Source organism: Macadamia integrifolia, chromosome 3 (assembly GCF_013358625.1).
Source record: "Macadamia integrifolia cultivar HAES 741 chromosome 3, SCU_Mint_v3, whole genome shotgun sequence".
Lineage (NCBI taxonomy): Eukaryota > Viridiplantae > Streptophyta > Magnoliopsida > Proteales > Proteaceae > Macadamia > Macadamia integrifolia.
The window spans coordinates 17,311,745-17,327,114 of record NC_056559.1 but is presented as its reverse complement, the minus strand read 5'-3'; the positions used below and the strand labels follow the sequence as shown (position 1 = coordinate 17,327,114).

The 15,370-nt window shown below is 49.1% G+C and overlaps 1 protein-coding gene across 4 annotated transcripts in view; it reads right to left on the bottom strand.

Annotated features, from left to right (window-relative positions):
- Window positions 1-14,459: 14,459 nt before the first annotated feature.
- Window positions 14,460-15,370, bottom strand: part of LOC122074114 — a 50,898-nt gene continuing 49,987 nt past the window's right edge. For all 4 annotated transcript variants that reach the window (XR_006138964.1, XM_042638956.1, XM_042638957.1 and 1 more), the window contains one exon: window positions 14,460-14,837. Coding sequence is in view for 3 of the 4 variants with exons in the window: in XM_042638956.1 (XP_042494890.1) it covers window positions 14,745-14,837 (93 nt within the window). In the remaining variant the exon portion in view is untranslated. The remainder of the gene's footprint in view (window positions 14,838-15,370) is intronic.

The window sequence follows — 15,370 nt, the reverse complement described above, 5'->3', positions numbered from 1 at the left end:
TTCTTCATGTCTTCTTTCTTTCCTTGATACTTGAGATTGTTCCAATATGTAGATCGATCTTCATTCTTGAGATATCTTCAATGTATTGCTTGATCAATTGCTGCTTTGACCTTGGTGTTCTTCTTTGATGTTCTTTGTCTCACGATTCATTCAGTATGCTGTCGAGAAGGTTAGAAGTTGCACTCTTTGTTTGTTATCACCAAAACATGAGTGTGGAGAAGGTATTTTCCCAACAATCTCCCCCTTTTTGGTGATGACAAACAACGCATTATGATGCATATAATATGTAAGAAAAATAAGACAAGCTACTCTATCATTTATTATTTCCCTCTTACATATGCATCAATACTACCCTTTCCCCGATATGGAATTCATATGCTGCATTTATATGCATTCTCTCCCCCTTTCTCCATCAACAAAAAGTGGGAAGAGGCAGCGTAGCCAAGCTCCCCCTTGAAACGAGCTCCTCTTTAATTAGATGGCTCCTCCTTTATATGTGCTATATGAAAGACATAGAGGCATCATAAACAGTAAAGTTGATAAATAACATAGGTCAGTTGAGCCAGTAGTTATCACAACATTCATCAGAATTTAGAACTCCAGAAAACTATTCAAATTTAAACAACCATGTCTGAGAAATAGTTTTAAAAGATAAAGTAGATCTTAAGTATGGGGATGAGAAGGAGGTAGTATTCCCATGTGCCACGATCGAAGATCATCAATCTTGTCATGTGTGGTCTTGAATTGTTGATCAACATTCATCTTAAAGTGGGTTGCAAATCAATTTACAATCTTAAATATTTTACTAATTGTTTATATTTTTAATACAAATCCAATCACACATCTTTAGTGTTGCCTAAGCCTAGATATTTTTTTCTCCAATAGCAAAGAAGAATTGTCATATATAATCCCAAGAAGAGATCCAATGGGTGGAACATGAATTATATATACAACTTGCAATAATTTATGTTCAAGTTTTGATCAATTCAAACTACAAATTCATTAGGGCATTTATTTTTAAACAATTACCATGTTAGAGCTTAAAACAAATCATTATGGTTAATCATATAAACAAATTAAAGTTTGTTGGTAAGGATAAAGCAAGGTACGGTTGATCTTCCCATTAGCGAATTCATTATAATTGTCCCACAAATTTGGATCAGAAAAATCCGTTGAAAAAAATCTTACAATAGGCACTAGGTATATGAGATTATAGTAGACCTTCCCCAATTATAGAGTTTCTACGCTTAACAACGTAAATATAATAAACATTCATATTATCTTGGATTTTGTTGAGAATTTCCAATCCATATGTCAATCTCAGAGTCCTTGAGAACATTTGGATTTAGAAATTGATATAGCCAAAATAACCTCTCGGTGGGGGGCAATGACACGTGTCGCCTCCGAGACACGTGTCCTCCGCCAGACGAAGGTTCCAAGAAACCACTCACACTCGAGCACGCTCAATCACCGAGGCAAGCCGCAGAATCACGCAGGATCACGTCGCCTGCATGAGGGGAATATTCCCCCCCAGAAGGTTGGACGTATTCGAGTGGAACTCTAAGAGGGAAGAAGGGGGAAAAACCCTAAGGCCGAAGAGCTATATAAGAAGGCACGGAAGAAAGGGGAAGGTAAGTTCTGAGACCCTCACCATTACTCCCTTATTGAACTGTGCGGCCGACCCTGACTTGAGTGTCGGAGGACTAACCCCGGACTAAGCTCCGGGCCTCCGTCGTCTGTGTTTGTGTAGGTTGGACTAGCGGGGTTTTTGGCAGCAACAGATTGGCGCCGTCTGTGGGAACGACGGTAATGGTGGGGAGAACCTACAACCGAAAAAGGACGAGAGTGACGTCCAACATAGACATGGGGGAAGAACCTTCAGGGGAGCTTCCTCCCTCGGCGGAGATTGGACGAGAAAGGGGCCATGACGACCGGGAAGTGTCCGTCAGATACCAGCGGTCGGCTGGATATTCAGTACGTGAAGGCAGCGACCATCAGCCTCCCGTGGCCCAGGAGTACGTGACAAGGCAGCAGTTCGAAGACCTCCAGGACAAATATAACCGGATGGCCGAGACTATGAGGGAGGTCTCCAAAGCTGTCTCCCATAGGACCGGCGGAGCACCCCCAGGTCCCCACGTCCAGTTTGAGAGGGCTCGAGAAGAAGACCGAAGCAGTACGGGATCGACGAGGGCCGGTCGTGACCCTCGAAGCCGAGCAAGGGAGAGTCCCGCGCCCCGAAGTAGGACGCGACGAGCCACCAGAGACCCGCATGGGGATCAGCACCAAGGAGACAAACAGAGGTCCGAGGACTCGGGATTAAAGAGGATGATCTTAGACCTGAAGGACGAGATCAGAAAGGTGGCAGAAAACCAGACAGGGAACCGCGAGCCCGACCTCACCAATGATACGGCCTTAGCTGATGAGGTCATGAGGGACCCGCTCCCGGTCGGTTTTCGCCTGCCCAAGTACGACACCTATGACGGGTCGGGGGACCCCGTCGATCACTTGGAAGGCTTTAAGGTCGCCATGCAATTCCATCGCGTCTCGAAAATATTATGTGTCGGGCCCTCCCATTGACGTTCAGGGGGGCGGCGAGGCTGTGGTATAACCGACTACCGACGAAGTCGATCCACAGCTTCAGCGACCTGAGTTACTTCTTCGTGAAGGGGTTCTCTAGTAGCCAGCCCCTCCAGAAGACTACGTTGAACCTAACCAACGTCAAACAGCAAGAAGGGGAATCGCTGCGGAATTACATGAAGCGATTCCAACAAGAAAAGATCACAATCAGGGGCCTAGACCCGAAGGAGGAGTTCACGGCCCTGCTAGGTGGCGTCAAGGACAAGGAATTGAAGAGGTCCCTGGCGAAGCATACGCCTAGAGATCTGACCGAGCTGAGGGCGCGATGCGATAAGTACATCCAGATGGAAGAAACCCTCCAGGCAGATGAAGAAGTCGAAAGGAAGGCGGCGAGGAAGAGGCCCTTAAGGGTTGATGATAAACCCGTCGAAGAAGGAAAAAGACGAAAGTCCGAGCGCAGTCGGGCCCCCAGTCCACCGAGGAAGTTTGAGAGGTATGCACCCCTGAACCGAAGGCGAACAGAGGTGTTAATGCAGATAAAAGATTCTCCAGATGCCAGGGCCATGAAGTGGCCAGGAAAGATGGGGCGACATCCCGAAAGACGCAATGTGGATAGATACTGCCACTTCCACAGAGACCACGGCCATGACACCGAGGACTGTTGGCATCTCAAGGGGGAGATAGAAGGAATGATCAGAAGGGGATACTTAGGCAGATTTGTAGATCGGGAGAAAGAGCTGGCTCCAGAAGGCAATGGCCGGAGGGAAAACCGTCGGAGAGATGGCGGAGGTCGTTATGAGAGAAGGGGGCTCGCCCGCAGAGGAAATCAAGAACAGCGGAGGAACCAGACACCAGAGGAAGATGAGCGCCGGCCCCGAGAGGAGAACAAGAGCCCAACAAGAGTTATAGCGACCATCTGTGGAGGCCCAGCCGCAGGAGAGAGTTCGGTCTCTGCCAGGAAGGCGAAGGCCTACGCGAGGAGCGTACATGTGGCAGAATGGTCGAACAAGAAGGCGAAGACGGGGACGGTCATCTCCTTCTCAGACGATGATCTGGAAGGGGTACAGACCCCGCATGACGATGCCTTGGTCATCGCCATGACCATAGGAGATTGCAAAGTGAAGAGGATCTTAGTGGATAACGGCAGCTCAGCTGATATCCTGTTCCTCGAAGCTTTCCGGAAGATGGGCCTCGACGAAGGAAAGTTAAAGAAGGTCGAACACCCGTTGCAGGGATTCTCTGGCGCCCCGGTGAAGGTGGAAGGGTCGATTGAGCTGCCGGTTCGAGCTGGCACCGGAGATCGCCAGGTGACGGTGATGATCAACTTCCTGGTGGTGAGCATTACATCAGCGTATAATGCCATACTAGGAAGAGTCGGGTTGAATCTGTTAAAGGCCATCGTCTCCACCCCCCATCTCAAAATGAAGTTCCCTACCAAGAATGGCGTCGGGGAGTGTCGGGGCGATCAGGAGACGTCCCGAAGATGTTACGCCACTACTCTCTGGGGAAAAGAAAAGGCGGGTGAGACGCTCCCGATAGAGGATCTACGTGATGATGCCAGTTATCAACGGGGAGAGCCGGCCGAAGATTTGGTGCAAGTTGAAGCTGAAGAAGGAGATGACACCCGGTAATTCCAGATTGGGGCTACCATGCCAAGGTCGCAGCAAGAAAGACTCATCTCATTCCTACGGAGCAACGCTGACGTATTCGCCTGGTCGGCGTCGGACATGCCCGGGATCGACCAAGAGGTAATAGAACATCACCTGAATGTTAGCCCAATGAAGAAGCCGGTGCAGCAGAGGAAGAGGACGTTCGCCCCAGAAAGACAGAAGAAGATAGACGAGGAAGTAGAAAAGTTACTGAAGGCCCGGTTCATCCGTGAGATTCAGTACCCGGAGTGGATATCTAACGTGGTGATGGTCCCGAAGGCAAACGGGAAGTGGAGGATCTGCATCGACTTCACCGACCTGAATAAGGCCTGCCCCAAGGACGCATACCCCCTGCCCAAGATAGACCTACTCATCGACGCCACGGCGGGATACGAGGCGCTGAGTTTCATGGATGCATACTCGGGGTACAACCAAATCAAAATGGCTGAGGCTGATGTCCCGAAAACATCCTTCATAACTGAAGGAGGGTTGTACTGCTATGAGGTCATGCCTTTCGGACTAAAGAACGCAGGGGCCACCTACCAAAGGTTGGTGAATAAAGTTTTCAAAGGACTGATCGGCAAGACCATGGAAGTGTATGTGGACGACATGCTCGTGAAAAGCCTGAAGGCGGAAAGGCACATCCAAGACTTGGAAGAGGCGTTCCAAGTGCTGCGACGGTACGGCATGAAGCTGAACCCTGCAAAATGTGCCTTCGGAGTAGCCTCGGGGAAGTTCCTCGGCTTCATCGTCTCGGAAAGAGGAATCGAAGCCAACCCAGTCAAAATACAAGCCATTCGGGACATGAGGTCACCCCAGAACGTAAAGCAAGTCCAGGAGCTGACGGGTCGGGTCGCCGCCCTTGGAAGATTCATGTCTCGGTCTGCAGATAGATGCCTTCCTTTCTTCAAAGCGCTGAAAGGGACCAAAAAGTTCGAGTGGACGGAGGAGTGCGAAAAATCTTTCGAACAATTGAAGGAATACTTGGCCGCACCCCCGCTGCTGACAAAGCCGAACACCGGGGATGCCTTACAGCTGTACCTTGCTGTATCGGCAGTTGCTGTAAGCGCCGTACTAACGAAAGAGGAAGGAAGGCAACAACGGCCAATATACTACGTCAGCCGAACCCTTCTAGATGCCGAGACAAGATACCGAAAGGCGGAGAAAGTGGCGTACGCCCTCGTGACGGCGGCAAGAAAACTGAGGCCATATTTTCAGTCACATACGGTATGCGTACTCACCGACCAGCCCCTGAAGAAAATACTGCAGCGACCAGATATGTCCGGTCGTCTGGTAAATTGGGCCATAGAGCTGGGAGAGTTCGACATCCAGTACAAGCCGAGAACCGCAATTAAAGCACAGGCCCTCGCAGACTTCATAGCGGAGACGACGATCCCCGATGACCCGCAGGAATCTGCCGAGGAGCGAGGAGATGAGGCTTGGACACTGTATGTGGATGGGGCTTCCAACAGCGATGGAAGTGGCGCTGGAATTGTGTTGGTAAGCCCCGAGGGCTTCAAAGTAGAATGCGCCCTACGGTTCGACTTCGACGCCTCCAACAACGAAGCGGAGTACGAAGCGATAATAGCCGGAATTAATCTGGCTCGGGCTTTGATGGTGAAGGAACTAGTAGTGCATAGTGACTCCCAACTCGTGGTGCGGCAAGTGAATGGCGAATACGAGGCCAAAGAGCAGAGGATGGCCGAATACTTGAACACGGTGCGAGAAAGGTCAGCGGCTTTCAAGGAATTTGAGGTAAAGCAGGTGTCACGAGAAGAGAATGCTAGCGCAGACGCACTATCACAGCTGGCCACTTCCGACTTCGCAGAACTTGGACGAGCGGTGTATTTCGAAGTACTACCACAGCCAAGCATCGAGAAACCCCGCGAGGTGTTACCCGTAGGTGAAAACGGCCAAAGCTGGATGGACGCCATAATAGAATACCTCAAGGAGGGGAAGCTCCCAGAGAACAGGGACGAAGCAAGAAAAGTAAGAATGAGGTCAGCGCGCTTCTTCCTGAAGGATGACACGCTATACAAGATAGGGTTTACCTCACCATACCTCAAGTGCCTGGATTCCTCCGACGGCGAGTACGCGCTCCGGGAAGTGCATGAAGGGATATGTGGCCAACACCTTGGAGCCCGGGCCTTGGCTCACAAAGTACTAAGGCAGGGCCTGTACTGGCCGACAATGAGAAAGGACGCAGAATCACTGGTCAGGAAATGTGTCAAGTGCCAGATGTTCGCCCCCGTGCCTAGGCTACATTCTACCGAGCTATCATCCTTATCTAGCCCAGTACCGTTCGCCATGTGGGGGATGGACATCTTAGGCCCGTTCCCCCTGGCCACGAGACAAAGGAAGTTTGTCGTGGTGGCAGTCGACTACTTCACGAAGTGGGCGGAAGCCGAAGCCCTAGCGACGATAATAGAAAAGAACATAAGGGACTTCTTCCAAAGGGCGGTGGTATACAGATTCGGAATCCCCCAGGTCGTGGTTACGGACAATGGAACCCAGTTTGCCAATCCAACCTTCGACGCGTTCTGTGAAGCTCTCGGCATCAACCACAGGAAAACTTCCGTCGGATATCCCTCGACCAATGGGAAAACAGAAGTAACAAACCGTACGTTACTCCAAGGGATAAAAAAGAGGCTAGATGATGCCAAAGGACTATGGGCAGACGAGTTGCACCACATTCTCTGGGCTTACCGCACCACTGAGAGGTTAGCTACCGGAGAAACGCCCTTCATGTTAACATACGGCACTGAAGCTGTACTCCCAGTGGAGATAGGGGCTATTACCCATCGGATTCGGTACTACAACGAAGACGAAAATGACGGAGGACTCCGGGCAAATTTGGACCTCCTGGCAGAAACCAGAGAAGCTTCACAGGAAAGGATCGCCGCCTACCAGCGGAGGGTCGCTAGGCACTACAACACCAAGGTCCGGAAGAACGAGTTTAGGCAGGGCGACCTTGTCCTCAGAAGGGCGGAAGTGTCGGACCCAAGACGTCAAGGGAAGCTAGATCCAAACTGGGAAGATCCCTACAGAGTCTCGAGGGTAATACGACTAGGGTCCTATCACCTAGAGACTACGGGGGGAGTAAGGGTACCCCGATCGTGGAACTCCGATAATCTAAGAAAATTCCACCAGTAGTAAAGTGGCGGGCACACACTCTTGTCATCTGTAAATTTTTCCTTCTGTCGTTCTTTGCAATTATTGTCCTTTTGAACCTTAAGTTGTAATTCATCTTGAAATCCGCAAGATTTTATGGATAATACGAGAGCTGGTTTACGGCAACTGAGAATTCTCCAGGATGATTACCTCTAACCCTGCGGAACGGATGACTGAAGGTCCACACCTTGGTGGAGGCACAAACAATGCTAGGTTGACCCGGCCGAATCACCCCTTCGGCTCGGAGTTCGGCCATAGCCGAACAGACCTGACCGAAGGGCTAGCATCTAACAGACCCTCCGGCTGGAGCCGAGGGTACACTTGGTGATCCTGACTATTGGACGGTCGACCTTCGGTGAACCCTTTGACCTTCGTCCGACTTACTAGCAGGTCGACCCTCGGTGAAGACCTAGCATCTAATAGACCCTTCGGCGGGAGCCGAGGGTACACACGGTGGATTGCTTGGTGATTGACTATTGAAGGGTCGACCTTCGGTGAACCCTTCGGCTCCAGCCGAAGGCAAAACACTTGGATTGCTTGGTGATTGACTATCGAATGGTCCACCTTCGGCCAATTCATGCGTCTAGCAAACCCTTCGGCTCGAGCCGAGAGGGAAAACACTTGTAAAATATTGCTAGTGATAACAGGGTCGGCCTTCGTCTGACTTACTAATAGGTCGACCCTCGGCCAAGTCTCGGGGCCATGCGCCTAAGAAGGTCAACTAGGGTTTCGGCCCTCTGCAATTATTTACGAATCAAAGATCATTAAATGGACAGGAGTTGGAAAAAGAACGATTGCATTCATAAAGCCCGAAGGCAAGGATTACATACGAAGCCCGAAGGCAAAGATTACATTTAAGGCGAAGGCTAGTTACATAACAAGAAGGGGGACCTCAAGCAGCGTCCATCGGGTTCGCGGCCTCGTCTTCGGCGGGGAGTGCCTCCTGGTCCGAACCTCCACGACCAGGGGTCGGAGGGATTTCCCTATGCAGCTGGACCTCACCTTCCTCGCTGCAGCCTCCACCGTTGGCGTCTGCAACCTCGGTGGCCGATGGCACCGCCTCCACATCGTCGTCCTCGAAGATGAGGCCGCTGTCTGCGAAGGAAACCCCGGGGTAGCGCCCGAGGACCCAATCTCGGACCTCGGTAGCGCCCATTGTGTACCCCGGGGCGATGGCGTTCTTGATCTCCTCCCTGAAGGCCTCGGAGGACCGATACTTCTCGACCCCTCGGGCCTCGGCTTCCTGAATGCGGGCCCTCACTTGTGACTTCAACTCCGAGAGCTTCCGATCGCACTCTCGGCGCTCGAGGGCTAGGTCCCTCTCCAGGTGCTCCACCTTCTCGAGGAGGGTGGTGCGCTCGTTGTCTAGGGAGACCTTCTCCCTCTCGCTGACTTCAAGCTCCCGACACATGGCCTCGGCTCGAGCCGCCAGCTGACCCATCTGGTTCTGAGCCTGCACGAAGCACCGAAGGTCAGAATGAAAAATATATATATATATATAGTACAAGTAAAAAAGGGGCAGGAGGACCGAAGCTTACCCCCGCCATGTAGATGCACGCGGAGATGATCAGTGCCGCCGTCCCTTGCTTCTGGGCTTCGGTGGCATCTCGGGGAAGACTCCCCTTCATCACCAACTCTCTGGCAACCCGTCCGACGGCCAGAGTGTCGTCTTCCTTCACCGACCATTGTGGGACGAACCCCACCTCAGCCCTCGTCGACGAGACCTTCGGGCCTCGGGAGGCAGCGGCGGATGAAGGGTCTTGAGCAGGTCCGTCTCTGCCAGGAGCAGCAAGGGCTTGGACAGCCTCGGCAGTCGACCCCTCCACCCTGGGCCTCTTCTTCGGGGTCTCGGAGGACGGTCCCGTCTTTTCCTTCCTCTTGGACTTCGGCTGTTGGGGGGCGTCACGTGCCTTGGCTTCCTTTATCTTTGCCTGTCTTGCAGCGGCGGCGGCCTTAGCCTCGGCTCTGGTAACTTGCACTGCAAGAAGAAGCAAGAGTATTAGTACGAAGGACCGACACTCGAAGGAAGCAGACGGAGGCTAGCCTAACTCACCCGGGCTAAGCCCGAACTTGAAGAGGATGGCGTCGGACTTGAGGCAGTCGGCCTCGACTGGAGAACAGCCTTCCTGCCGCCTCGCCATCGCCAACGACTCCGCGTCTGCCCCGAATAGGGCAGGGGCGGAGTTCACATCCCTAAGGTCCGGGATGTCCCAGACCGTGCCGAAGGGCACCCCCTCGGTCTACTTTACAAAGAAGTACTTTTCCTTCCATCCGTGGATGGAAGTCGGGTAACCCTTCAGGAGCCGAAGGTCCTTTCGGGGGCAAAAATAGTACCAGCCCGTAAGTCCCTTGCAGGCCTGAAGAAGAAAGCAGTTGATGAAAAGTTGAAGGGAGAGGGGCCTCTTGTGCCGAACGAAGAAGATGACGAAGCTTAACGCTTGTCGCCACCCGTTCGGCGTTAGCTGGGTCGGGCTTACCCCATAGTGCCGAAACACTTTGGTAAAGAAGGGGTGGAGGGGCAGCCGAAGGCCTGCCTTGAAGGCCTCCTTGTACAGGCATAGCTCCTCGGGGTTCCGATAGCTGGCTCGGTCAGAAGGTCTGGGTAGACGGAGCTCGAAAGCATCCGAAACACCGAAGGAGGCCCTCAGCTCCTCCAGTTCTGGTTCGTCCATCGTGGAGACGATCCTGAGGGCCTCAACTTCCAGGGGCTCCTGGGTCTGGGCTCGGGCGTCGAGCACCCTCTCCCTGAACTCCTCACCGTTGGAGCCACCCTTGGACCCCGACGGTGAGGCCGCGGACGATGAGTCGCGGGAGGAGGGAGAGTCGGTGGAATCCGAGGACATCCCTCGGACTTCCCCGGGACTCCTATACCTACGTCTTGGTCTTGACCTCTCGCGGGACGATGGGCTGTAGCCCGACGAGGAAGACATCACTTACTTGTTGCTAAGCTAGGGAAGAAGAGGACGAAGGCTAGAAGGGGATCCGAGGCCGAAGGTGAGCTCTCCGAAGGGAAAAAAGAAAGGTTGCCCCACAAATGGCCCCCCACACTATATAGATGGGGGAATGGCGGTACGACTTCCCGAGCATTAATGGCACCGCCACGTCAGGGTACGAAGCCTCGAGGTTTGCGCCCGAACGGACCTAGCAGACGGTCTCACCTTCGGTTGGGAGTTCGGCCAGAGCCGAACGGACCTGACCGAGGGTCCCTCCTTCGGTTGGGAGTTCGGCCAAAGCCGAACGGACCTGACCGAGGGTCCCTCCTTCGGTTGGGAGTTCGGCCAAAGCCGAACGGACCTGACCGAGGGTCCCTCCTTCGGTTGGGAGTTCGGCCAAAGCCGAACGGACCTGACCGAGGGTCCCTCCTTCGGTTGGGAGTTCAGGCAGAGCCGAACGGACCTGACCGAGGGTCCCTCCTTCGGTTAGGAGTTCGGCCAAAGCCGAACGGACCTGACCGAGGGTCCCTCCTTCGGTTGGGAGTTCGAGCAGAGCCGAACGGACTTGACCGAAGGTCCCTCCTTCTGTTGGGGGTTCGGCCAAAGCCGAACGGACCTGCCCGAGGGTCCCTCCTTCGGTTGGGAGTTCGGCCAAAGCCGAACGGACCTGACCGAGGGTCCCACCTTCGGTTGGGAGTTCGGCCAAAGCCGAACGGACCTGACCGAGGGTCCTTCCTTCGGTTGGGAGTTCGGGAAGAGCTGAACGGACCTGACCGAGGGTCCTTCCTTCGGTTGGGAGTTCGGGCAGAGCTGAACGGACCTGACCGAGGGTCCCTCCTTCAGTTGGGAGTTCGGCCAAAGCCGAACGGACCTGACCGAGGGTCCCTCCTTCGGTTGGGAGTTCGGGCAGAGCCGAACGGACCTGACCGAAGGTCCCTCCTTCGGTTGGGGGTTCGGCCAAAGCCGAACGGACCTGACCGAGGGTCCCTCCTTCGGTTGGGAGTTCGGCCAAAGCCGAACGGACCTGACCGAGGGTCCCACCTTCGGTTGGGAGTTCGGCCAAAGCCGAACGGACCTGACCGAGGGCCCCCCTTCGGTTGGGAGTCCGGCCAAAGCCGAACAGACCTGACCGAGGGTTACTCCATCGGTTGGGAGGTCGGCCAAAGCCGAACAGACCTGACCGAGGGTCACTCCTTCGGTTGGGAGGTCGGCCAAAGCCGAACGGAGCTGACCGAAGGTCCCACCTTCAACAGGGGGCTCGGTAAAGCCGAACGGAGCTGACCGAAGGTCCCACCTTCAACAGGGGGCTCAGTAAAGCCGATCCGAAGCGGCCGAAGGTCTTTCTCTCGGTCGACCCCAAGCCTTGGTCACTGGTAATGCCAAGGCCGAAGGAACAAGTCAACCAAAGAAGATGGTTACTCCCACAGGAAGAAGCTCCTAGTGGAAGTAAGGGGGCTCCTGATATAGCCAAAATAACCTCTCGGTGGGGGCAATGACACGTGTCGCCTCCGAGACACGTGTCCTCTGCCAGACGAAGGTTCCAAGAAACCACTCACACTCGAGCACGCTCAATCACCGAGGCACGCCCGCAGAATCACGCGGGATCACGTCGCCTGCATGAGGGGAATATTCCCCCCCAGAAGGTTGGACGTATTCGAGTGGGACTCTAAGAGGGAAGGAGGGGGAAAAACCCTAAGGCCGAAGAGCTATATAAGAAGGCACGGAAGAAAGGGGAAGGTAAGTTCTGAGACCCTCACCATTACTCCCTTATTGAACTGTGCGGCCGACCCTGACTTGAGCGTCGGAGGACTAACCCCGGACTAAGCTCTGGGCCTCCGTCGTCTGCGTTTGTGTAGGTTGGACTAGCGGGGTTTTTGGCAGCAACAGAAATCACACGTCATACATTTTTTTTTTAATATTTACACGACATAGGATAAGGAAGATATAACTCAAGAACTTAATAGTAAAATTCTTTTGATGCAACATGCCAAGTGGACAAGACGTTTCCAAGAAAATTACAAGAAAATACCTTCTTTTTTTTTTTTTTTTTTAACAAATGGGTTGATCCACCAAAGCTCAATATATTGGTGCAATTATGACATGATATATCTTTTAACTATAAAATATTAGTATTCAATTATATATATATATATATATATAAAGTTTATGAAAAAATACTTTTCAATAAAAATCATTTTATAATGGATGGTCCTTAATTTTCAACAATAAACCATTCTGATAGCTAAATAAAACTAATTAGTGGCATAAGTGTTTTTCAAGCATTGCAACGACTTCACATCCGAAGAAAAGCAATAGGTTGTCAATAATGGTAAGATCCCGAAACCCTATGTTTCACATATTTTACTATTTTTTTAGTTTGAATCATCAGATGGTTTTATTTTATCATAGTCGGAGATAATCCCAAATTTCCTTCACCGACACATGATAACTATCCATATTATATATACCAGTCTCTCAATAAGCTAAGGAATATGGTCCTTAGAATTATAGGAAAGATATCAAAATATTGATATAAGCACACTTATCTTTGATTGTTGATCCTTCAAAAACGATTTGTGTCACGAACTCTTGGGAATCTTGTGACAAAATATGTTAGCAAAATAGATGGGTTGAGTCGTGTCACTTGACAGTCTTCTTAAAACCGTAGATGCCCCTTAGTGATGCAAATGGATGAATTGTGTATCGACCTCCAAGATGAAATAACCCAATGACACCCTTAATAGTTGTACACTCAACTGCTAGAGCCCCTTCGAATACTCCAACGTTAAGCTCAAACCAAAGGTAAAAATACTTTAAACAAGTTTAAGTTTTTTTTTTTTTTTTTTTGGTAACAAAACAAATTTAAGTTAAACACTCAAAAATAAGAGTAGAACATGATTTTAATCCTTACAAAAATGACTACACACTCAAACAAATGACTTGACTGAAATTAGTAATTGGTGTGTACGATGCCTAGAGATTCCTTTATTTATAGAGGAAGAAAAACTTCTAGAAAAGACATGGAGAAACAAAGTCTCTCAAGAAGAGGAAAGGATAAGGTCTCTCAAATTGAAAAGACAGACTTTCATAAAGTGAGTAAAAGAGTCCCAAAGATGAAGAGACAAAGTCCTAAATATGAATATAAAGATAATAAATTAAGTGACCTTTATAAATATATGAAAAGTCATTGAGAATATAAACAGATAGACATATGAGAGGTTATATAAGAAGATGAAAGATTAGCCCATAAAATGAAAAGACACGAGAAACCAATAGAAAATTTGAATATTCTATTGATATAAATAATAATTTAAAATCCAACAAGTGTGCGCGATCTCTCTTATGGAACTCCACCACTCTTATCACCACCTTCACCAACTCATCAGCCAAGTGTTGTTGCATTGCATTGTATTGTTGCGGGGAACCTCTCATTTGCAAATAGTTAAGCCTGGGCTTTTTTCTTTTTTTCCAACAAACAAGGAGGCTGGTAGGATTTTTTTTTTTTTTTTTTTTTAATGGATCCTTTATTTCAGCTTACCTGGAATCTGGTTTCACAGGATCAGAAGCAGCTAAGGAACGAGCCATCACAAGGACTCAGTAGATCAAGGTCATTGAGACAGATTGTAAAGTTGAAGTTTGGACACTGGCCACAGGAAAATCTAGTACCTATCTGGTCAGGATTTAACATAGCCGTGGGAATCTTGAGATTTTATATGATAACTCTTGCTTGACTAAACAATATTCCTGTCCGTCCCGTTGATAAGCCTGAGACTGATGTTCTAATTGCAAATTCACTCGCTCGCACAGAACAATCATGCACTATAACTGGTTTCCAAACCTCTATTTTATGATTCGACAAACTTTGTTTGGGCTGAAATTTTACATGTTAAGAAGAGAGCTTGGGATCTATCTATCCACAAAATTTGAGTCTATCAGATCTATTACGTGACAAATATTTAAGCCACCCTAAGTTAATAAAGAAAGATCGTTTTACTGGTTTTGCCCTCTTGTTCGAGGAAGAGTAGAAGACTAATATAAATTTAACATAGCCAATATAACGAGACAGATCCTCCAAGAAGATTGATAAGTAGAAGCAATCAATCACATTTTATTAAATAAAAGGTTTGAATCAATCCAATACCTTCTGTTAGTTTTATTGCGGGGATAGACTACATCCGGTTTAAAAAAAAAAAATCAATATTTTAGAAGGAATTGTACAAGGCGGTGGCTATCAGAAGCAGATGATACAAATTCCACTGCTCCACGAGCCATATAAATATATAAATATTTATATATATATATATATATATATATACACATGATGTGATGGCTATGACACAAACTGAATAAAATAATTTTCAATGAAAATAATAAAAAAAAGTGGTGTAATAAAACTACAATTGCCAATGGTGTATCATCCAAATATTTGTTGTATGACAGCCTCAGCATTTCCATTGTATTGCGCTAGAAGACTGATCGCATCAGCCCTCGGCAAAGCAAGAAATTCCTGCAATAATCCAGAAGACAAACACAACCCAAAAAATATTTAAGATCAGCTTTTCCAAAGCAAAGGCCTAACATAATCAGGAAAAAAGATTCAATTTCTTTCTCTTGGGGGGTGGGGTGGGGTGGGGTGGGGATAAGGGAGTATTAATAAAAACATAATAGAAATGTGCATTTATTCCTAAAAGTGCATTATCTAGAAATTTGAATAGACTGGGTAATGAGCCAAATAAAGAAATTAGGACACTGTTTAATAAAAAAAAAACTTGGTAGCAGAAACTAGCCAGAGGATTCTAAAAGTTTCAGATATCAGAACTGGGGTTGTTTGGTAGAAAAGTGACGACTAATAGACCATGACTTAGGCCCTCATTGGTATCCTTTTTTTCTTTTTCTTTTTCTTTTTTCTTTTTTCTTTTTTCTTTTTTCTTTTTTCTTTTTTCTTTTTTCTTTTTTTTTTTTTTTTTTTTTTTTTTTTTTTTTTTTTTTTTTTTTTTTTTTTTTTTTTTTTTTTTTTTTTTTTTTTTTTTTTTTTTTGTG